We start from the raw sequence: 23,904 nt of genomic DNA, 5'->3' as shown, positions 1-23,904 counted from the left end.
TGGAGCTGACCTGCCTGCTGTATGCCACCTGTACTAACACATCAGTTCACTAGAGGGCATTATATCCTCCAATTCGGAACTCACCCATTTTGATGTAGGAGTTTTGCTGCCATTATGTTTCCTCCCTTATTTAACCACATTTATATATACAGGTAGGACTATTCAAGTACTGTGTGTACATCACAGACCATTACAAATACTCACAACTTGGTTATATGAATATTTTTCTTCCACCTAAGTTACATAGACAGTTACATAGACAGAGGGTCTTTAATAACGAATAGTTAGAGGTGGCACTTCAATGTTACACATAAGCTGGAATCTGGGAAGCAATGTGTCTTTTCCCATTCCAAATATGGAAAAGTCACTTTGCATTATGAACTAATAATGTATACTTTTTCCATATATTCCTACCCTAAAATGGCTGTTTAGGACTAACCTTATGTCTTTTTCTGCCTTCATTATATTCTAATTTGGTGGTGATTTACTTAACCGTACAGTACTTCAGAAGTTGAAGATTGAACAGTAACCTGTAAATTATTAGCTGCACCTGATCAAAGTGAAGTATTTCAATTCATATCAACAGACTACTGCTACTGTGACTACTGTCACTGTATAGTATTTTTTTCTTGAGTAAACGCATATAGAGTTTACTATAGTATTAGTTCGTGCCAATGTTATGAAAATTCATTTTTTCACGGACATTCAGTAGGCATGCATGGAATGGAAGGAATCTGGGAAGCAAGGTGTCTTTTCCATTTCCAAAAAAAAGGAAAAATCACATCTTAAAACAACTGTTTACGACTTAACTTATGTTCAATACCATCATGCCAGAAATGGTATTTTAACTGTTTTCTTAAGAACTTGTAAAAATACATCACCAGCAGTAGCGCTAGTGTGACAAACAGTTCAAATGGAACAGAGACGGAACAGAAAAAATAAAAATCAAGTGCATGACCTGCGACTCTGATCTCTAACTTCATTTAAAAAATACAGCGTAAAACAAATGTCATGACAAGCTCTGGAACTCTATCCCAAAGGATATCAGAGTGTCACCTTCCCTGAGCTGTTTCAATTCTAGAATTCAAAACCTTCTTTTTCGGGAGACCTGTTACCTGGCTAGTTCTCATTTTTATAGTCATTGCGTATATTTCTTTTTTGTTTTGTACTGTAAAGCGCTTTTAACGGCGCTATATAAAAATAATGTTGATTATTATTAAGTCGTTCGTAGAGGAGCACCGCCCAGGACTCACCTGTCGCCCAGGTAAAGCCATGACGTCTTCTGTGAGGTCATGTCGTAAAAGGAAGCAGGAAGGCGAGACTGCGGAGGGGGGTGAACCGAAGGAATTTATTTCGCTCAAAACCAGGAAGTTACAGAAAGCCTTCGTTTTCGGCTTTGAAAGACAGGCGAAGTGTTCAAGAGACAGAAACACTGAACTTGCTCTCGAGGGAGGCGGTGGTCTTTCGTCTTTCATAATGGAAAACAAAATGGTACGTCTGATCGGTTAAAGTTATACGTTACTTGTGTTTTCGTCATTTTCTTGATCCTCAAATTTACGTATGCGTTTTTTTTCCTCCTAATGGGGTTGTAGCCGTTGTATGGACTGGAGGGGTATTCGATGTTTGTTTACATCTGTAGTGAAGCTTAAGACACGTGATTCTTTTAGTAAAAGTTTATTTTTTGGTTGTCAAACACTGAGTGTTGTGAAGTCAACTTTTAAAAGTTTTCTTTTGTTCCTTATACGGATTAGAAAGAGCCGTGCAAACTGTTGTACGCGGAAGGGTGCTTAACTTGGTTACAGTGGAGTCGGTTCTATGCTACTGTACGAGACTGAACAATGAAAAATTATGGTGTGTGTATATATAGTTTGATGAAATGTGAATATTCGTATTCGCAGTTTTAAAGCACTTTGAGGTTGACTTTTTCGTCGTCAAAATACCAGAGTGTTCCAATTTAATTTTAGACTTTCCGGAAACATGTTTATGTCGAAATTATTATTATTATTATTATTATTATTATTATTATTATTATTATTATTATTCGGTAACGTATTTAAGTAACTGAAATATAATTTCTGTAGTGTAGTATCATATTGTGTTTTGTAGCGACACGAGTTCCCCCACTTAAAGTAACGCAGGAATTGAGCCGAAACTACAGTGAGCGACATAAATCTTTCTTTGGATCAGAACAATTCGTGCAAGAATGTTAAACAAGATACTGTATTATTCAGTGATATTAGGCTGTTGCAAAACTTTACTTTTGTTCTTATCATCTGACTTATAGTTGCTGTTGCAAAACTTAACCTAATGCTCTTATCAAACTAGTTATCGTTTTTGCGGTTTCCTAAGGAAATCGTACTTTTCCTTTAACCTCTTACTTAACTAATTTGAGGAACAAAATTGAGCCAACCGTTTTATTTTGGAATGGCCTTCTCGTCTTTGGTCAGATTCTTGCGGTGGCAGTAAATACCAGTTAAAACGCTTCACAGAGAAATGACGTCGTGAGGCCCAGCAAGAAAACACAGGAAACATGTTTATTCCTCTCATCAAGTAAACCGTCTTTCACCTTTCTTTACTGTTTACTGTTTTTAAAAATACATTTTTGTTTAGTAGAATTGGATGCATGGGGAAGAAATGATACGGCTATGATGCAAAATATATGGTAATCCTAACGCTTTCTGAAGATCAGAAAAATCCGGAAACTAATTTTCATATGGTGCAAATCAATGATGATTTGTCGATGCTACTTGGTGTGTTCACTTCCAGTGTCCATTATCCAAAGGTTAATTTTCATTATACTCAATATGGGAAATACGTTTTTTCTTAAAAGACAAGCCTTTAAACCATTCTGTAAGAAGTCAGTCATGTTTTTTTTTATCAGTAAGGTGATTCTTGTCTTTGCAAGAGCTTTCTTTCTTTTTGTGTCGCTTATCTCTCTGCTGTCCAAACACACGTGTTGTGATTCACATTTTGCTGTTCCAGGGAGGTTGTGTAAAAAAAAACGGTCTTCCAGCTAGTTACGGGGTTTCATTCAGAAAATATTTCTGCCCGAAGAGAGACTTAAAAATGTTCTTGAGTTTTTTTAGCACTTCAAATACTGAGAGAGACTTGTGAAGACAGCTCACACACCAGTTGTGTGAAAAGACGCTTTGGCTCTTATCTCGCACAGAGCTCCTGTTGGAGACCTTGAGAGGGGTTTGGTTTGGTTCTCACAGGGGGTGAAGAGGCATCAGCAGTTTTCCATCATTGCTTGAGAACAGTCTGCAGAAGAATGGAAAGCTGAACCCTGAATTCATTCAGGATGCCTTCAGCTGACATTGGATCTCCGTTTAAAAGAGAGTTGCTCCTTAATTTTTGCTTTTTCACTATCTGAAATGTTTCTGGTTTACATTTTGTACACTGTACTGTATGTTTATAAGCAATGTCTGAATGAGCTGGTGAGCCTGTAAGCACACTCATCTTGCCTTAGAAGTGTGACATGAAGAGTCTGTAACAGTGTGGTGGCCCACCTCTTGGATCTTTAACAGATCATTAAATCCAAATAGGAGAAAATATCACATGCAGCTGCTCAGACATGGGTTCAAATGGATCTGCAAACATTGTTCACATAGTGTTGAGATTGTGCCCACCAATCACATTCCCAAATACAACAACAAATAATAATACTTTCACATCAAACTCACCCATTGTACTACTTTTAAATTGTTACCTTCAGAGTTTGGGAAGACAATCAGCAGGTGAATTATAATATTCGATGGATGTTTTCTAGGGGAAGTGTGCTTGGCAAGCCTAACCATGGCAAAATAGGGAATACCAGTTTTTAAACTACTTGAAGAGTTTGAAAAAAATCAGTTTGAACCCCTATTGGCAAATGATACCTTCACCACACACATTGCTGTTCACCAATATTGCGTTTTACAGCCAGTAGTTCTAGTAACAGCACCAGTATTGGCACTCTACAATCTACACAAATCTTAGTTTTAAACAGTTGTGAATAAGACTGAGTTTCTAAGTGCAACCCTGTCTGTTCATTTTCAAAGGGCTTAATGCCACGGTCAGCCATCCCTGTTCTTGGAAAGCCACAAAGACTTGGGTTTTATTTATCAAAGCCCTTAATAAATCTGACCCTAGCAATCCAGCTACTTAACACCTAATGATATATGGACACACCTGTATAACAAAACACGGGGTTGTCTTTCTCCAGGACTGGCCACACCTGCTTTATACTATACCAAAAGAAAATAGTGAGGGAAAAAATAATCAGTGCTGTGGAGCAGACGAATGCTGGGTTGAAATCCATCTGCATGAGGACAGCTGATGGAGATTTCAGATGTACAGCTGCTTTTCTATGCTCTGGAGGAGTATTAGGCCCAGCGGAGCAACAGTCAGGGTTGGCTCTCTCCTTGTTTGTGTTCTGGCAGAGCAGGTTAGCGAGTGTCACTGGGGAGGCGGGGCTGTGCTGACAGAAGCACACAACACCCTGGTCTCTAGGATACGGCCTGTTCCCTTCTCACTGAGATCGTCTGGGGATGAGCCTTTCCCACTGGCTTTAGAAACATCCTTCCTAATTCTGTAGATCAATTGCTTTTCTCCAGCATGGCCAGGCCAATAAGATATCAAGCAGTCCATCTGCAGTGCACACGAGCCATGAGTTCCTCATATTTTCACTCCAATGTAAGGTGATCCCTTGATAAAAACTGTTAATCTTCTCCTTTTTCTCCTTCACTACTCTTGCTTTCTGGAATTTTACAGGCAATTAGTCTCGCATATTCATATATATTAAACACTGGATTTCAAGGACCTGGGATTAAATCAAACTTTCAACCTAATATGTGATGTGTTTCCATTAACATTCACAAATGAAGAAGGCTCTTCTTTCTTTTCTTTATGTTTCAGCATGGAATGAACCTATACGCGTTTCCATTAAGCAGATGCAAGAAGCTTCTGTCAGATATACAGTTGCTGTCCACTGGAATTTGCTGTAGGCAGTGTTGAAGGTGTGATGTAGTTTGTGTGTAACGTGCCCCTGTCTGGGGAGTGGCGCTGTGTGGCTCTGAAGTCAGAGGTGCTTGTAGCTAGTACCATACTAAACACTGTGATATGAATAGTAGGTTTCAAACTGTTGACTTGCTTCATTTTCTTTTAAAAGCACCTTAAGGATCAAAATGATTTGAGGACAGAGCTTGGGTAGGTCAAACACAGACTCTAGACACTAGTGCGTCTCTGCTTGCTCTGGGCTTTGACAGTCCTGCTCTAAACCACCTACTCCTGTCTCTGTGCTGGTGGCAGGAGCAGGGAGCCGTAAAGGTTGGTGAATCTCGGGTCAAGACTCTGCAGAGCGAAGTGGATGGCGTCAAGGAGATCATGACCAAGAACGTGGAGCGCATCCTGGAGCGCGGAGAGAGGCTGGATGATCTGATGGGCAAGACCGAGGACCTGCAGGCTGACGTGAGTCTCCCCTCCTCGTCTGTCACTCTGTCTTCCTCACTCGATTATTTTTGTTTAATGTGCTCTCTCAGTCTCGCTCTGGACTTTCAGTCTCTTTTAGCCATGTGCTTTGCTTTCATCCTCCATAGGATCTGAGGTCTGGACAGAGAACTGTCTTTTCCCAGTGGTTGTTTCTGGGGCCTTGTAACACCATTCTCACCTTCTGCAGTCTTACCGCCTCCATCCTTCATTCCATTATTCTGCTTTTATTCCTTTTGCTACTTTCTCTCCTCACTCTCTGGTAGTCCCAGATGATGGAAGGAGAGTGGGTTCTCAATCATTCTGTATTTTCTTCCATTCTCTTCCTTCCTATGTCCCCCTCCCTTCTTATCTCTCATACTCCCCTCTTCTCTTTCATTCTTTCTCTTCTTCCCTCTCCCATCTCGTATGCCCCTCACTCTTCAGCTCTGCTTCTCTCTTTCTTCGATTCCCAGCCTCCCCCGTTCTGACCCTTATTGTCGATCCCCCCTTCCTGTCCCCGCAGGCCCAGCACTTCAAGCACACCTCTACGAAGGTGGCCCGATCGTACTGGTGGAAGAACGTCAAGATGATCATATGCATCGTTGTTGTCGTTGTCATCATCATCCTCATCATCATCCTGTTGGCCACGGGGGTCATCCCCACCTCGAGCTCCAAACCTTCTCCCTGAGTCCTCACTGCCCGTACGGCCTGAAGGTTTTTCTCACTCCACACACACACGCCATGTCCCTCCGAGCTCCCCACTAACCTCTGGCCACTTGTCTTTTTTTGTTTGTTTGACAGAGGAGTGAGCTGAAGTATTTGAAATTGTGATAATTGAAAAGGAAAAGGGAGTGAGCCATTTTCTCTGTAAATGGTGCACCCCTGTACTCCTACTCAACCTGTGTGCCCCTTGATTTACACAATCTAACACATCCCTGCCCCCCCTTGCATCTCAGACAGGTTCGATGATGACTGCTCAGTCTGGAGCTGACCTGCCTGCTGTATGCCACCTGTACTAACACATCAGTTCACTAGAGGGCATTATATCCTCCAATTTGGAACTCACCCATTTTGATGTAGGAGTTTTTTTGCCATTATGTTTCCTCCCTTATTTATTTAACCACATTTATATATACAGGTAGGACTATTCAAGTACTGTGTGTACATCACAGACCATTACAAATACTCACAACTTGGTTATATGAATATTTTTTTCTGAAGTAAGCAAGATCATTAATTCAGATCTTACAGACTTAAGAATTATTGTATACATGTCAGTGTATATATATATATTTTTCTTGGGTAAACAGATATAGAGTTTACTATAGTATTAGTTTGTGCAAATGTTATGAAAATTCATTTTCACAGTGTTTTCCCAGACATTCTGTAGGCATGCATGCCTGCATCGTGATTAAGAAAACCAGTTCTGTTTTCTGGAAGGAACCTTTTTTAGCTAGGAGAACAATGTTACAAGAATGTCCCTGAGCCTGAGTAATTTTGCTCAGGCTCACAACTGGACATATTAGTTTAAATTACATTTATAGTCAACAAATGTTGGCAGTTACCTGGGCAGTGTCCTAATCAAAGTTTGATTGTAGAGAAATATACTTCAAAAGTCTGTCTACCTAAGTTACATAGACAGTTACATGGACAGAGGGTCTTTAATAATGAATAGTTAGAGGTGGCACTTTAATGTTACACATAAGCTGGAATCTGGGAAGCAATGTGTCTTTTCCCATTCCAAATATGGAAAAGTCGCTTTGCATTATGAACTAATAATGTATACCTTTTCCATTTATTCCTACCCTAAAATGGCTGTTTAGGACTAACCTTATGTCTTTTTCTGCCTTCATTATATTCTAATTCGGTGGTGATTTACTTAACCGTACAGTACTTCAGGAGTTGAAGAGTGAACAGTAACCTGTAAATTATTAGCTGCACCTTATCAAAGTGAAGTATTTCAATTCATATCAACAGACTACTGCTGCTTGAGCTATAGTCTGTTTCTCCTGTTTGCACCAGAGTTGTCTAGGTTTCTGGGTCCACTTTCAACTTGTTCAAAGGTAAGGTGTGCCACTCAGTTTTGGAACCAGGTTTTTTACCCAAGATATTTTTGAATAAAAAAATAAATTTTCTTGGCTATTGTTCTACCATCATGCCAGAAATGGTATTTTAACTGTTTTCATAAGAACTTGTAAAGATACATCACCAGCAGAAGTGCTGCAATGACTGTGTGACATTAGAGTTGAAATGGTGAGATGGAACCTGTGATGCTAGTTCTGAGTAACCAAGCGATATCTAACACTTGTATATTGTTAATGTTATGTTACTCCACTGTCTGTGCATTGCAGAAATAATTATAAGATACCTCCTATAACCCTGTTACTGGCCATGTGCACAAAAACTTTCTTTAAAAGATTTTTTAATGCTTTGAATCATTAAATGCATTTTTTCTCTCATTTGTGTCTCTGGGTTAAAATCTCTTCAATTAAAGAATTTATTATAGGATGTAAAAAAAAATATTTTAGAACCATTAGTGTTCTGAAAAGAAATGAAAAATGTAACCCTTGAAAACTGTGCCCTGGGTTTAATTAAAGTGAACAGAATCGAATGCATGTTGAATTATATGCAATGAGATTTGTCAATCTTTGGGTGATCCATCCACAGAGTCCACAATAGAAAGTTATTGTGTGTGTGCAATATGTAGCCGTAAGCTACATGTTGTGTGCAATATGGGAATAGCTCGCTTCAGTAATATTGATGATTTAGAACAGCTGGGTTAAAATTGTCAGTATTCCTCCCAAATTTCAGTTAAGAATATTAATTTACTATGTGTTAAGATATAATTATTTACCAAATATATTTTCCTCATTGTGTATAATTAATTCTTTTCTCGAAGTAGGCTATGTAAAATCTTTCACAGTAATCGCAAGGACTGTACTCGCACCTTACAAAAGCCAAGGAATTAATTTACAGTAACTGGCTGCAAAAAGATTCAAGTCAGCTGCCATGGGTCTTCCAGGGCAGTCTAAGCCAAAGTGCGCATTACTCTTTGTATGGTGTGTGTGTCCTAAGGAAAGTTATGAGAGTCATCATAGGTCAAAGGGTACAGCTTTCTTTGCAAGAAAACCAACATCACCAAAATGAACCTCTTCACTGGAAATTTGATCTCGAACAGCCGTTTTCCCACAGGCTGTTCTCAGGTTGATTTAAGTAGCCAATAAGATTTGTGAGATTTGGTAAACAAATTAACTTGTTCTCATTAAGCAAATAGGATAATACTGGGTTTTGGGGTGTTATGCAATTAACTCAATTTAAACTTGAGAAGATGCATAACCCTAAACATACTGTGATTCTCCAATGAGGCAGTAAAGTAGTTAACTTAGACAATCAAACTGTACATATTCTTAATAACTTTTTATCCGTATACTGTGTGTAGAAAAATTAAAATGGTAGAACAGGTAAGATAGTTTTATTTTATTTTCCTGCATGTATTAAACTAGAATAAGACTGTCAATGCTTCATCAGCATATCATATAATCAAAGCCATGCAACACAACTATAAAATCTTCATAGGTTAAAAATGGCATTTTAAAGATATTTAGAAGTGTCGGTTCCAAATTAGAAACCACTCATTTCATCTACTAATGCCACCGAAAGCTAGTGATGTGGTGTAGTCATTCATGTTAGAAATGAATGACTGAGGGTGACGTCGGCAGTACCGGTAATTAATCACAAGAGGGAGACATTAAATGTAAACATCAAGACTGAAGTTACTGATTCTTTAAAGAATGAAATCTATAAAATAGTTGAGCAATTCTGAACTAAAATTAAGTGGAAAAAATATTTATTTTTCCTGTCTCCGTTTTGGTCTGTCCCTTATCTTCTGTTCTAAATATGCAACTAGTGTATTGCAGAAAGGGGAAAGGTTAATAAAATTGCGTTATCAACAAGACTTCTGTGTTTTTATTTGCTAATCTTTTGCAACTCTCTCGGACGATAGCACTCGACATCTCTGTGGTTCGCAACGGAGGAACTAACAAATATTAGCTCAAACACATGTCTGTTTTGCTTCCGTGGTTAAATCCAGGCCTTTGTCATTAGGTTTTACCATTTCAGAGTTTAAGGAAGTCATGCCTGCAGGTGTTCAAATGTAGAGCTGTGTAATTTAAAGATAGCACTACTAGTAACTGCTAAGAGGAACTGAATCAAGAATCACTTCGTTTTCCGGTTGTCTTCAAGCTTTTCTATACGAAATAGTTATAAGTGAGGTGAATTTTATTGAAGGTGATATATATCTCACTAAATTAAACTTGCCGGTGCAAAGCATAACACTTAAGCACAACACAGCTCATGTAGTTAATTGTGAATGACTACAGTGCATCTAGTTACTGTATGTGTACATGACTAATCCTAGTTCAGTACATGTGACTACTGTCCATTGTCGTGTGTACATAACTACAGTCCTATAGTACTTCATTGTAGATGACTACAGTCCTTGCAGTTATTTTTACATGTATGTACTAGTTCTGTACATATGATTGAGTGGTCAGTAAGGAAGGACCACATGCACAAACACCTCTAAAACTCGCTTATCTGCACTGATGATGAAACTAGTGATGGCAGAAGCGGAAGTAATTTTGTTTGCATACGTAGAAAAAATATTTATGGGGCAGCACCTCACAGTGCAAACAAGACAATGACCCATGCAATGTGATCGAGTACCAAGCAGTTCATCGGGATAAAACGTAGAAATTCTTAAACTGGCCAAGTCCAGGATAAAATGTTTGCCTGGAGTGATGCCAAAATAAAACGTATGTTGTCTTTACGATACATATTAATCTCACCTACGGTACTGCCCTAATAATTCTGGAGGGAACTGTATGTACATTAGTCAGTATCGGTTCACTATCTAATTTATTATACTTTATTTCAGATTACATATTATTATTATTTCAGATTACAAACATACATATTTACTAGCATTGTTTATATAAAAATATATAATATAGTATCATATATATATAATATTGCTGCTGTGGGTTCACCGCTCTAGAGACACTAAGGGAAATTAGGGCAGACTTTTTTTCAAACCACAATGTGTGACTTGAGTTTTTTCCAGTTTTTTTCTCCACGGCTTTTGACAGCCAGGAACTGCTGAGCAGCAGTTTCTGACCGACAAAGCGAAGAAAGAAAAAACAACTTCCACATCCCGAAGTCTCGAAAACAGCTGCCTCGCGTTTTTTTTTCTCTTCTTCTTCTTCTCGAGACACATCTGTGTCTTAAATACTTTCGACACTTTTTGCCGACCCCTGAGTCAAATATAAACGTAAAAACCCGTCTCCGCAGGCCTCCACCCCCAGTCTTGTGGGTGGTGTTTTGAATGCCAGTCATTCAGAGAAAAGGGAGAAAGAGAAAGGACACGGGGGAAGCGAAAGGGCCATAAGGACGAATTCGTCGAGGGACGTAGAGCTGAGGTTGAAGTGTGTTCATCAAAAAATAAACTTGAACAATAGCAGAAGGTTGTTGTTTTTTTTCCCTTTCCTCCGGGAGCGACTTTGGACGCAACCCGACTTCGTCGTAGGCTGACGTTTTTTGTTTCATTCAGGCAGGAATAGGACTGTCAGAATGGTAAGTAGCCTACCAAGAAGAAAATAGTACAAAACCCCTCAGATCTCTTGTCCAGGCTTTGATGGTGTGTGTATTGGCGATCAGCCCAATTTCCGTTGCCCATTGCAGTTCATTAAAGCTCCGTTTTTGGGCCGCTCTTTGTTTTTGAACTATGTTATGGTTCGCTGTGCTTTTACTTTCATTAGCTACAGGCCTCGCTGTTTGGGCTGAAATACTGTTTGATAAATGCTGTAAATATACTCGCGAAAATATCATTTCGGACACGCACCCTGTTAAATGTATAGATAAAGCTGAAATATACGGGGACTTGCAAGGGAATAAAGTTGAAAAGAATCGCAAAGCCTGACTTTTGAAAGTCAAACGTTATTACACAAAACGGAATGCAGTTTTTTTTTAAATTTGGCATTTGTAAGTGGGTCCCTGCTGTCGCACACGCCCCTGTTTCGGTCTCGAGGTGAGGCAACCGTGTTTTTCCATTCTTGAAAATGACCCATATCAGTGTAAACACTGCAAACCAAGGTACAAAGTTTTGTGTCAGTTTATCTGTACGCAGCGAAAAGGGGAAGACGTAATAAATTAAAGAGACAAACACCACATGGCGAAAACTGATGTTCAGTAACCTGCGGTTGCTTTTCTGTCCGATTTCTTAGGATGTCCTTTTAAAAAGTTAAAGCGTTCAGCGGTCCAGTTCTGTATCCCCGTATTATCCCGCATCCCACTGTTTTCTCAATCAAAGTGAACTCGGTGGCTTTACTGCCTTTAAAATGCACCAAAGTTGATGTAATAACCTCCGAAAATGGTGATGCATGTATCCGCGATCATCTTTGTGGTTGCACACATTAATACAGTTAATGGAAGACATTTAAACACGTTTTCCATCAGATAGCTGCAATGCCTGGCTTTCCATTCTAGGTGGCGCCAAAGAATTACAGCCTTTGAGGATTCAGGTCCACGCGAGTGGCCTCAAAATGACCAGAGCAGTGATAACCTTCCAGGCGGTTCCTTATAGACCTTGAAACCTGAAGTGGGAGTGAACATCAGAAACGGGTTAATAAAACGTGACTACCTGTAATTTGTAGGAAAAAAACAACTACACAGGCTGGCTTCATCTGTGCATGCAGTTTATACAGGCGCGCGTTCAAAAAAAGTCACAGACGAACGGTAAATGAAAGAAACAAAGTAAGGCATATACTTTGAAATGGTTTTACGGGCTCTAATTAACACGGTCCTGGGCGTGCCTATCTCATTTAACATGAAGTAGTCCAAAATTAGTGATAATCAAGAGTCTGGAACTCTTGCTTTAAGATAGAAAAGTACTATTATGACCAACTGTGCTTGTAGCTCTAGGGATTACAAGGACTGGAGAATTGCTCATGTAAAACCAATCCCACTGAACCAAGTAATTATAGACCAATAAGTCTGACTGTTAAATATAAGATGGTTATGGAAACAATTATTAGAACTAAACTTGAGGATAACCTATTTGGAAATAATATCTTAGGAGTTAGTCAACACGGATAGAGTTATTTTACCAAACAACAAGTGTAATACACACACAGGGCATATGATACATTGTATTAAGAGTTTCAGAAGACTTTTGGTAGTTTGTCAAACTAATTAATTTATAAATTGCAGACGATGGGCATTGGGTTGACAATTAGTCATTAAAGAGAAAACAGAATTACAACTGGGGTGATGTAATTTAGTTCTTCTTCTCCACAATTTGTGGAAGCAAAAAAGCAAACAAAGCTAACAGTTTAAACTTTTTGAAATGTTAAAATTGTATAATGTGCTTGTAAGGCCTCATTTAGAATGCAGTGTACAATTCTGGTCATCCTGTTACAGCAAAGATATTCTGTTCTGGGGCTGAAGGCAGTGTTCTGAAGGAGCTGAAGCTTTTTAATGTGGAGAAGACCACAAGGAGGATAACACTGTATCATTGATAAAAGTATTCAAAATCCTCAAAGGCATTGACAATATCAACCAAGTCAATTTATTCAGAAAGAACAGTGAAACTCAAACCACTGGACACAGGGACACTCCTTGGAAGTGTACTTAAAATCAAGAGCAGGGGGCATATTCTTATATTAAGGGATGTGGGAGAAGCTACTCACCTTTTCTGTTGTTGAAGCCGTTACTCTTGCTTCTTTCAAGAAATGGCTGGATGAGGTGCTTGGATCAATTAGCTACTAATTACCAATCAACGCAGATGAGCTTGATTGAAAAACATTCTTAGGCTCTCATCTGCCTGTGGTGATTTGATAACATTTCCTGTGCGGTGTGCCTGGTAGTTCTTCTGGTAAGAACAGCCTGCTTCCCAGAAAGGCATCAGACTTGTTCCAACAAGCAACTGTGTAAGAAGAATGCATTATTACACGTTATGTTTTAGACTTGATTTTTTTATCTGTTGGAAAAGAATATTAAGTCAGGCATTGTCAATAAAGCTTTAAACTTTTGCTACTGTGTGCTAGAAGGGTGTCCATTCCTGACCCCAAAGAAATCATGCCCAGCAGGTCTTCTGGATAGGACCTGGAATTTTTCTTCACCACCTGATCTTCAGGACTCCTACCCTGTAGTTCATTTATTGGCTTGTAGGTGTTCGTGTAGGCACACTATCTCAGCTATCCGCAGGAGAACAGCATAGAAGCTGTGATTATGTATGTGATCCATGTTGCAGTACAGAAATCCTTATCCACAGCACAGTATCCTTCAGCCTTTTTCCTTGTTGTCTCAGGGGGACAGTGGGAACTCCATGCTCCAGGAAACCCAGGAGCAGGCAGAGGAGGTGAAGGTCATCATGCTGGAGAACTACAAAAAGGCTCAGGAGCGACACGGAAAGTTGGAGGATCTGGAGGACAGGTCCAACATGCTGCTTGAGAAGGTGATTGCAGGGTAACTGGGGTGTATAGGCAGACTGCATGGTGAGAGATAGAAGTATTATCTGGAATGGGTCTTGCAAACAGTGCAGGAAGACTTACCTGTTCAAGCTCTACAGTTTTTGCATCACCAGCAGGTTCAAGATTAAATGATGGTTTCTGATAGACCGGTAGGAGGCACTTTTCCCTCAAGACCAGAATTTCCAATCAGCGCCCCAGTAAAGTGATTAATGTCATAGCCAGTGGTTTAAGATGGAACTAAGCAGCAGTTTGATATGTAAGGCAAACCCAGGTACAGGGTGAGAGAGAAACAAAACAGGGAAGCTGCAAGCAATGTGGTGTGTTAGCAGGCTGGAGACTTTGGCAGAGCATGGTGCAGGCAAACACAGTCCAGGGTCTGGGGTCAAAAACAAAGCATGATTAAAAGCTCAACAAAGATGGAAGCACAGCACTGTGAAAGCACGAAGGCAATTCCACAATCATAGTCAAGAAAAGCAGGCAAGGCTCACAGCATGAGAATACACAGTTCCAAGGCACAGTGGGTAAAATCCAGAGTCAGGGTGAAGCTAGGGTTGAATATGCTGGGAGAAACAAGCAAAAACACAAAAACAAAGCCTGGCAGTGAAGCAAGGTTTAGAGATAAACTTTACAACAGAGCCCTCCAGCATTGTCCGAGCAGAACTCAAATATTCAGATCCACCAGAGGCTGGAGTGGTGTTACATCGCCCACAGGTGATTTAGGATTCTTGTCAGTATGCATTTCAATGGAAACCAGCACTGACTGACAGGTGATTAGGTGTGGCTGGCTGCCATGGCAAACACTAGCTGGCTTCACAGTGCTCCAGGAGGAGGTGCACCTCCAGAAGGTGCAAGTAATATATGTGGTAGGTAAATTTACATTTTGTGTTGATTCTGCAGCTGCTCATTCACTGCTGTGTGAATGCAGGAGCCTGGGAAGACACAGGTGTTGCCAAGAGGACTCTGGTGAATTCATTCCCACCTAATTTGACTGTGTTCTGTCATTTAACAGCTGATGTCCCTGTTCCTTTCCAGAGCAAAGGGTTCAGCAAGACCACTGGCAAAGTGGTGCAGAAGAAGCGCTGGGAGCACATTAAGATGAAGCTGTTGTTGGTGTTCATCGTGGTCTTAGTGCTAGCTATCATCATCGGGGTGGCTGCAGTCATGGCCTCGAGCCCGGGCTCAAGCTTGAGCTCCAGCTCCACCTCCATCAAAACATCGGTGCCCCAGGTGACAGTCCCTACACCTGTAATACCCGAAGAAGAGACATAGGCAAATTGTCTTCACGAAACAGAATCTCGGGGAGGAGAGCGAGGGTGAAGAGAAGAGGTACAGTAAGCCTCCACCCATACCCTCCTGGGGACAGCCTACAGGATTTCACAGACTTTAGACTTTAGGAAGGGAGCAGAGTCCAGGAGAGGCCTGTGGGAGCCGTACCGCCCATGGCAAGCAACTCTGCAGTATCTAGCCTCACAACGGTACAGCTTCTTCGGCACCACTCGTTAATCTCAGCTCGTGGCTCCGCCATGTTTTTGATAAGGCCAGACTTTGGATTGCAGGTGAAGTGGCCCAGACTGCCTTCTAGCTCCAGAAGTTCAGAATTTGTTTCCAGAGGGCAGCAACGTCCAATATGATGCCTTCCAATAGGAGATCTCATTCTGTCCCCAACATTTCTGAAATTCTGAAATATACTATGTCAAACATTTTGAGATACCGATTTAACCTGCATATGTCTGCACACATAGGCTTAGTATAATTCAGAAGAAGCCAATCTTTCCCTTGTTTTGCTTAAGAAACCAAGAATATTTCTTTTGCCTTTTTCTAAATGCCTCTTGCTGTAAAACAGCATCTAGTTGAAGTTAGTGATTACATTTCTGACCCAGGAATGATAACACAAGCACCTTGTTGATATCAGATTTGTTTTCATAGGAACTTTGGATGTTTTTTTTTTTTAATAGACAGAAGTGGTTTATCCATCAGTGGAAAAGTTTCTTGTTCTCAACATAAAAATAAGTTTCCTATGACACATGCATCTATTTAAATGCACATACAGGGACACATTCTCTGTGGAACGGCGTGCGGGCAAATATATGCTCTATTCAAACTTAGTCCACATTGCTAATGTGTCATCTTTTTATTTCCATGCAGTGATATTTGCATCTTCTATTATAATTTCTGACTGCATTTAGAATTGCAGATTGTTTTAAGTCTCAGAGGTGCGACTGGCATACTCCTGAGGTGTCTGCCTGTCAGAGCCATTTCTGATTTGAATGCTTCGAGCTCCACAGTGACCGACAGGAGAGTTGTCTCCAACTTTTTAAAAACTGTACAGGGCTGGTATGAACCATACTAAATGTGAAAAATATTCATTCATTTTGATTTTTTTTTACATATTTACTCATAAAATGTTAATAACTACTGAAATATTTTGCTCTCTGGGAGCACGTTTTGTCTGAGGAACTGCATAATTTCTTTTCCACGTAAGTTCTTTTACTGTTTAAAACATTTAAACCATCGCGGAAGATACCATTTAAACACTTGAGACATACAGTATGAGGGAATCCAAACAAGTGGTGGTTAGTCATGTCTTTCCCTTTAAGCATTACTCTTAATACTAATTTTCAAAATGTCTCCTTCCAAATGCCTGAAAATGACAGGTATCACCTGAAACTGATGTATCACAATTACAGTGTTACCTGCCAGATCTGACACAAGTGAAAACATATGTGTTCCTAGATTTTTAATCAATTTATGTTTCTAACCATGTTACACATTCTCTAAGTATCATACAATGTGATATGTGTGAAAAATACATCGTTACTACATAGATCTTAACATATAAAATACATATGATAGCCAAAGGGTTATTTTATACTGGCTTCTAAAAACATTTTCATGTGTTACTGTTCTATTGATCTAAATTCCAGAAATGTAATAAATATTTATCAGGTTTACTTTTCATTGTGACGATTGCCAGATATGAGGTGATATAAACATCATGTTGTATGTTATTGCTCAATGAAATACCAAACCCCTGACCAGGTAATTCTATAAAATAAATCCTTGTGTGGTTTTGAGTGTCTACATAAGGTTATACAGTACATGTAGCAGTATAGTCTAATGCCTTTTAGTGATGATGCTCTAGCACATGTGATTTGGGATTGTGGAACAGTAACACGAGAAGCTGCAAATTTACTGCCTTCTTAAGGCTACTATCGTGGAAATGTGCCTCATTACCCTTAATGTACAGTACCTTTAATGTAGCCAAAGATCATGAAGTTCAGCACAGACCTTAAAGTAAATTTTACTGAAATACAGTGATGAATTCTGTTTGGGTTTCTTGTTAATAAATGAACAATAGAAGGTAGCAACAAAGTGCCAGTTTTTGGCTATCTTACTAAATTTAACCATCTGATCTTGAAAAGTTTTAAAAAAGTAATGTACAACCATGTTTTCAATTTTGGGTCGTTTTGTTATTCACTAAAAGAAGTTTGTTTTTCACTAGAGTCCAATTAAACAACAAAAAAATATTTTGACAGTTGTTTTAAATTAATACTCTAGGCCAATGTAATTTTAAAGGAAATTATTTAATGGAGGTTTGGATGATTTACCATGTGTATATGTGAAAATACAAACGTGTTCAAAATCCAGTCACAAAAATACTTGTGTATATTTTAGTTTTGTCATATTTAGATGGATGTGTACTGTATATACACATTGCACTTTACATGTATATATATACAGTATGCAGAAGTCAATACACAAATAAATTTCATGTTATAGATTCATTTTATGGTGTGACATTTTGTACATAAGTATACTGAATTGTGAATCAAATATAAAGGAAGATAATTCACACATTAGTGGATTATTTATAATTCTGTCTTTCAGGTTGCTGATCCACAGATAGATTATATTGGCCAGTGTTCAGCTAACAAAAAACATTTTCTTACACTTCTTATGCCATTACTTTCATAAATATGGTGCTGGTGATTTAATTGATCATACTTTTTATCAGCAAAACTGTATGCTCATGTGTACTGTACCTTCACTTTTCCAGGTCACAGATAAACCATGGAATTGATTAAATAAGGTCATACTCGTGCGTTGTACAGTTTCAGATATTTTAACTGGTGTATGCAGATGTTGGTTATCATTTCCTGCATAAATCTAGGAACATGAAACAAAATGGACTGTAAAATAATGCGTGAAAGAAGAATTTGAGATTTTTCAGAATTCTTACCTGAAGGAAACCTCATGTCATGTTGCACATTTATATAATATTATATATAATGGTATATCATAGTCTAATAAAATAATAGCGTGGCTCTGACTTTGACTTTATTCACTGGAAGAGGATATTTCTAGTGATGTGAAACTTTGTGAATTTTCAAATTCCCATGGTATACATAAAACTAAATGAGCTTATAGTCTTTCATTTACGGTACCTATGAGCCTCTCAAACAAACTAGCTTCGGCCTCTGCCTACCTCCGATTGGTAGCTTTAACACCGGCTTGATAATTGATTGGATATATTCGAGTTGAGAGTTTAGTTTGAGCCAATCCTAAACCTGCTTTCAGTTTCCGTCCAACTTATTCTGTCGATTCATGCTGGACAAGCTTTTTGAAAATATTTCTTTTTTTAATGAAAACGTAGCCAGACGTCTTTGTATTTATCGTTTTATTTTTCCCTGAAAATGTTGAAGTGTCATGATTCCTAGCAGCTTCAGCCCGGACAGTGATCTTAAATGACCACATTTAAAAAGCAACGGATTTAATTGAACATCCGTATTGCAGTTGCCGTTCCTTAAAAACAATTTTTGTATAATCGGCGACTTCAGCTCGGGTCCTAGAAGAAACTTGCATTACAGAGGAGTACGGAGAAGCATATTTTAAAGGTACGTATTGTGTTGTCTTTATTCTGTTCTTTTAACTGAACCAAACCAAGCACAAAAAATAATGTATACAAATGTTTCCTCTGTATTGATTTTGGTTCGAGTTATCACGTCACCTGAGATCAGGAAAAACGTGTCGTTTCTTGGTTGTGGAGTTCTGCCTTTCATCACTCACTTTCATCGTCAGACGTGACCGTATCCAGGCTGAGCAGCTGGTCGCCCGTGGACATGGCTTCGTACTTCGACGAGCACGACTGTGAGCCCACGAACCCGGAGGAGCAGTACCGGCAGAATGCGTTGCTCGAACTGGCCAGGTGTCTGTTGTGACCTGCACCGCACATGACTCCCGGAAACATTAACTCGTTTTAATCCGTAGCAGAGGCCGTGCCACTGGATGGGCTAGGCCAGGGGCGCGCTGGTTCAACACTCTTTAAATCCATCTTGTGAGAGATGAGAGCAAGGGAGGGCTTCGACCTGTCCAATTAAACAAAATGGCCGGGCCAATTAGGTAATTAGGGGCTCAGGTAAAAGGAAAACCGGAAACCGGAAACCGGAAACCTAGCTCTCCAGGATGGGAGTTGTGCCACCCTTGATCTATTGGATTTAATTGTGAGCCAAGTTTTCCTTCTTCTTTCTGCCTTTCTACTTATCTTTGCTCTCCTACCAGTTTCTGCCTGGTCTTTTAATCTCAGTGTTTAGAACGCAAGTTTGGTCACCTGTCTTTTCGTCTCTCAAGGGTTTCCAGTATTTAATGATATATCTCATGCTTCAGGGAGGGGACACACTGGGGTACAAGGTCAGACAGTTGCCATCCTCTTCAGCCCAGGCTCTGGAGAGCCTCAGTCCAGCAGGTTTTACAAGAGAGCTCTGTCCCTCTGTCGCATTCATTAGGATCTAACCAAACTACTGAAAATGTATTGGCATGCCTCACAATACCAGGAATTGGTTACTGGTTACTGTAGTGTAATAGCCAGACTCAAAGCAATGTATTAAAGTGAAACTCTCTGAGCCCTGCTCCCTGGCCTGCAACCTGTAGTGGTTGTTTTTTATGGGAGTTTGCCTCTGAGTGTTTTGGGATTCTTAGCTGTAAGGGAGAAGTGGCTGTGTTCCTGCTGCTGATGTGGTCCTCTGTGTCGTGTCACGGCAGGTCTCTGATACAGGGCATGGATATTGATCTGAGCCCTGATGTCTTCTCAGAGTGGAACCAGCAGCTTCCCCCTCCTGCTGCCAGGCAGGTGGTGCAGAGCCTGCCCACGGTCATCATCTCCCCCGAGCAGGCAGGTGAGCTGGACGGCACCGAGCCCAGCCAGGCTGGATCACGGCCCGTGGCCTCAGCCTTGGGTGGCTCTGCTGCAGCCCTGCTTTTCGAGCACATCTTTTCTTCTCTGTCCACAGGGGTTTGTCCACTGTCCACTGTGTTTGTCTGTTGTCGAGAGTGTCCACTGCTTGTCTGTTGTCGAGAGGGGTCTGTCACTCAAAATCACAAGTCACTTCACTACTACGTTACTGTTACCACAGAACACCAAAACTGACACATGTATGCTCACTATTTACTTTACAGTCACGTGCCACCCTTTAAAATACAATCTGCAGTCGGTGTGTCTTTAGTAGACCCCTTTTTTGGCCAAATGTATTAATTTTCCCCCAAAGTGTAGGATTTATTAATCATTAGTAACCATATTTATTTAAAATACCATTACTGTTGTTCTGTTGAAAAGAATATTGTTAGATGTTCAGTTCAGGAACAGGAGGAAACAACTGTGTGGCCAACATGTGTCAGCTGGTGATCTGCAGGTTTGAAATAAGAGTTAGACAGACTCTGGGATTAGGGGATCATGCTCTGCTTGAGGACTGAGGATGTAAAAACCACTCAGTGGCTGAGATTTGAAATGAAAAGCAGCTCAACTTATTTCCTAATTAGTTTCTAATTGAGTTTGTGTTTTTAAGAGAAACTGGACAGGCCGAAGGCAGGGATATGTGAAAAAACAAATAGCATAATGTGGTGCACGTTGCATTAAAAAAATAGTGTGCTGACTTGTTAAGTGTATTTGCAAAATATACCATTGTAGAAAATATTCTGTGTTTTTTAATGTTTGCCCTAGCATAGTCGTCCAGTGGTGTCTGATTGCTGGTCTCTTTCTCTGATCTGCCGCAGACAGGGGGCTGAAGTGCCCAGTGTGCCTGCTGGAGTTTGAGGAGGAGGAGACAGTAAGGAAGATGCCCTGTCAGCATCTGTTCCACTCCGGCTGCATTATGCCTTGGCTGGGGAAGGTGAGAGACATTCGCTGTCACGCTCAGAAATCCCCTCAGCTACACTCAGTCAGAAGACACCGCACGACATCTCCCTGTACTCCGTTTCTGTTCACTTCCCAGGGCTGTCGTTCTAGTGAATAGGTCAATAGGTGAGCCTTACAGGCACAGAAGAGCATACGAGACAGAAAAAACTGGGTCTACACTCTGTACCTAATGTGAAGGGAGGAATTCTTCATTGTTTTTTAGTCCCGTGTCTAGGTGTGCAGGGCTTTACAGTAACATCTATGTATCCATTTTCTAGCCTTTTTATCGGCTTCAAGGTTGTAGGGACGTCGGAGCCTATACCAGCACACAACGACTGCAAGGCAGGATAAACCCTGGTCAGGACACCAGTCCATCACAGGGTAGACAAACCCACACACACTCACACCAGGGCCAGTTTTCCTAGAAGCCAGTTACCAGCATGTCTTTTTATTGTGGAAGGAAACGAGAGCCCCCAGAGGAAACCTATGCAAACATCTAAACTCCTTGTACAATCATATGTATTAAAATGTATTATTTACAAAAATATATCGGAAGAATTTGGACTACATTTGCCAGCGAGAAAAAAACTCTCATAGCCAGCTTGTGAGCCCACTCTGCAATCTGTAGCACTAAATGAACAGGACAATTATGAAACCTTGTCATTTTATTACATATGCTAGGAGCTTTGGAAACAGAGATTCAGGGAGCTAAAAAAGACGGTCATCTGGAATTAATGAAAAGTATTAACTTTGTATTGTGGGAGGGAAACGGAGCACCTGATCACATGAAGGCAGGGAGAACATACAGACTCCACACAGACAGCACCCCAGGAATTGAACCCAGGGCCTCAGCTCTGCGAGGTAGCAATGTTAACCACTGCTCCTGAGAGTAACATGTTCAATCTTTTTTTTTTTCTAGACAAACTCTTGCCCCGTGTGCCGCCACGAGCTGCCCACAGACAACCAGGAGTACGAGGAGTTCAGAAAAGAAAAGGTGAGAGCCTGCTGATCCGACAGCAAGTCCATCCGCGTGCTGGGTTTAGATTTCACCTCCCAGATGTTTAAGCAAATAATATTGGAATCCAGCGGGTGTCCTCTGGGTAAAACAAAAAGATCTAGTCATTTTTCTTTTCTCCGCACAATGACTCCAGTTCAAACCACGGACATATGGGAGGCCAGTCTTTGACTCTACTGACCTCTCCCAAGACCACATTCTTAGCTGCTCAGTTAGAGGTTAGAGATCCTGCAATTTGTCTGGTATAAGGTGATAAAGCTGACGGGTCACTGGAGGGAGAATGAAATGCAGTTTGTTGAGTCTAAGGGTGTGGTGCCAGCTGTTTATTACTTCAGAATGTATTTTCCCCAGCCAGAGCTGGGTTTTCTTGTTCGCTGTGCTATGTTGTGTAATGTGCACTGGGCTGTCTTTCAGGAGCGGATGAAACAGCGCAAGCACAGGCTGGACAATCTACATGGGGCCATGTACACATGAGGGAGCTCCAGAGTCCGTTCACGCACAGCTGAACATCTGCTGCACCTTACTACAAATCATTGCTTTTTTATTTTACCGATGTCTTGCTTTATTACCATTCAATACTGATTTTGGCGGAGGATGAGGGGACGACATTTTAGTGTCAAGAGACTAAACTTGAAGGAATGTTCATGTTGTATTCTCAATTAGCTTTTATGTCAAATTAAATTCTTGGTAGTTTTCTGCAGCAAGGAATATGGATTTGGCCCATTTCGTACTGTGGAATGGGTCTGTAGTGGCGTTTTTAATGGCAAAAGATTAAAGACACAAATCCTTTTTACAGCCTATTGTTTTTCAGTCCAGAACAATAAATAATCTACCTCTATATTCACTATATATTCCATAGATTAAACTGAACCCATCTTGAAGATGCCTTTCTCTGCTGATGTTCTCTAAATGCACTGTAGCTTGACCCTGTAATGTATGGATGTAATCTGTGATGCATTCTGGTACTTGTAGTCGTGTCACATTGGAGGTGGAAGAAGGTGCCTTAATAACTCCAGTAGAAACCTCTCTCTCCCTATACAATGAAGGATGAGGTCCTTGATTCTGGTTACCCGGAGGTCACCAGTTCCTCTCTGTGCTGTGTTGCACACGGACTTCTTTATGAGGCCATCTCTGCAAATTTAGTAAAAGTGAACAAGCTGGCAATGTCATCATTAAAGCGGCTTGCCTGGGAGATAAAGACACACTGTGAAATGAAGTTGTGGCTTCAGCAGCACATGTGTTATTTTAAATGTATAAGTGCAAGTTTAGAGCAGTGGAGTGTAAAACTGCAGTCCACAAGGGCCACAGGAAACTCGTCATTTAATTTTGCTCCGTTCTTTAGCACAGTGCTTGAGACGTTATTTTGCTTAACAGAAACAGTTTAACCTGCAGCAGTTCATTCCATACCTAAAAGCAGAAAATACACCTTTTGGCTGGAGAGCCTTCCTCAGGTGTATGATGTTGTGGTAGCCTGGGGCCCCTGAAAGTTGGAGGTGGGGATCTGTGCACCAGGGAATCCCTGGCTAGCCCCAGAGTGAGAGTGAGAGGTGTCCTGCACGGAGATCTCGAATGTGGGAATGAGTGAGCGCCTTTCGTTCCCCCAGGAAAGGGCAGCAGGGTCAGTAATTCAGTCATCAGTTCCAATCTGGGCAGAACAGCAGAGAAAGTATCAGTGTATCAATGCTAACAGTGGCTCAGGTCTTCAGTCAGCTTATGGAACAACTTGGAGTGTGTAACATGTACAA

The 23,904-nt window shown here is 40.5% G+C and overlaps 3 protein-coding genes across 3 annotated transcripts; all 3 read left to right on the top strand.

Moving 5' to 3' along the window:
* The first annotated feature begins 1,331 nt into the window (after positions 1–1,331).
* LOC148674340 (vesicle-associated membrane protein 8-like) lies at positions 1,332–7,907 on the top strand. Its single transcript, XM_088624441.1, has 3 exons — positions 1,332–1,491; positions 5,290–5,448; positions 5,972–7,907. The coding sequence occupies exons 1-3, from the start codon at positions 1,477–1,479 to the stop codon at positions 6,134–6,136; spliced, it is 339 nt and encodes a 112-aa protein (XP_088480567.1). The 5' UTR covers positions 1,332–1,476; the 3' UTR covers positions 6,137–7,907.
* Positions 7,908–10,579: 2,672 nt separating this feature from the next.
* vamp5 (vesicle-associated membrane protein 5) lies at positions 10,580–17,761 on the top strand. Its single transcript, XM_088624435.1, has 3 exons — positions 10,580–11,079; positions 13,814–13,960; positions 15,009–17,761. Exons 1-3 carry the CDS (start codon positions 11,077–11,079, stop codon positions 15,243–15,245), a joined length of 387 nt encoding a protein of 128 aa, XP_088480561.1. The 5' UTR covers positions 10,580–11,076; the 3' UTR covers positions 15,246–17,761.
* Positions 17,762–18,535: 774 nt separating this feature from the next.
* Positions 18,536–22,948, top strand: rnf181 (ring finger protein 181). Its single transcript, XM_088624434.1, has 6 exons — positions 18,536–18,871; positions 19,056–19,182; positions 20,016–20,149; positions 21,024–21,139; positions 22,064–22,138; positions 22,574–22,948. Exons 2-6 carry the CDS (start codon positions 19,097–19,099, stop codon positions 22,631–22,633), a joined length of 471 nt encoding a protein of 156 aa, XP_088480560.1. The 5' UTR covers positions 18,536–18,871; positions 19,056–19,096; the 3' UTR covers positions 22,634–22,948.
* The last annotated feature ends 956 nt before the right edge of the window (positions 22,949–23,904 follow it).

Source organism: Lepisosteus platostomus, chromosome 3 (genome assembly GCF_059453375.1).
Source record: "Lepisosteus platostomus isolate fLepPlt1 chromosome 3, fLepPlt1.hap1, whole genome shotgun sequence".
NCBI lineage: Eukaryota > Metazoa > Chordata > Actinopteri > Semionotiformes > Lepisosteidae > Lepisosteus > Lepisosteus platostomus.
The sequence above is the reverse complement of the archived record's forward strand: the minus strand, read 5'-3'. Positions and strand labels throughout refer to the sequence as shown.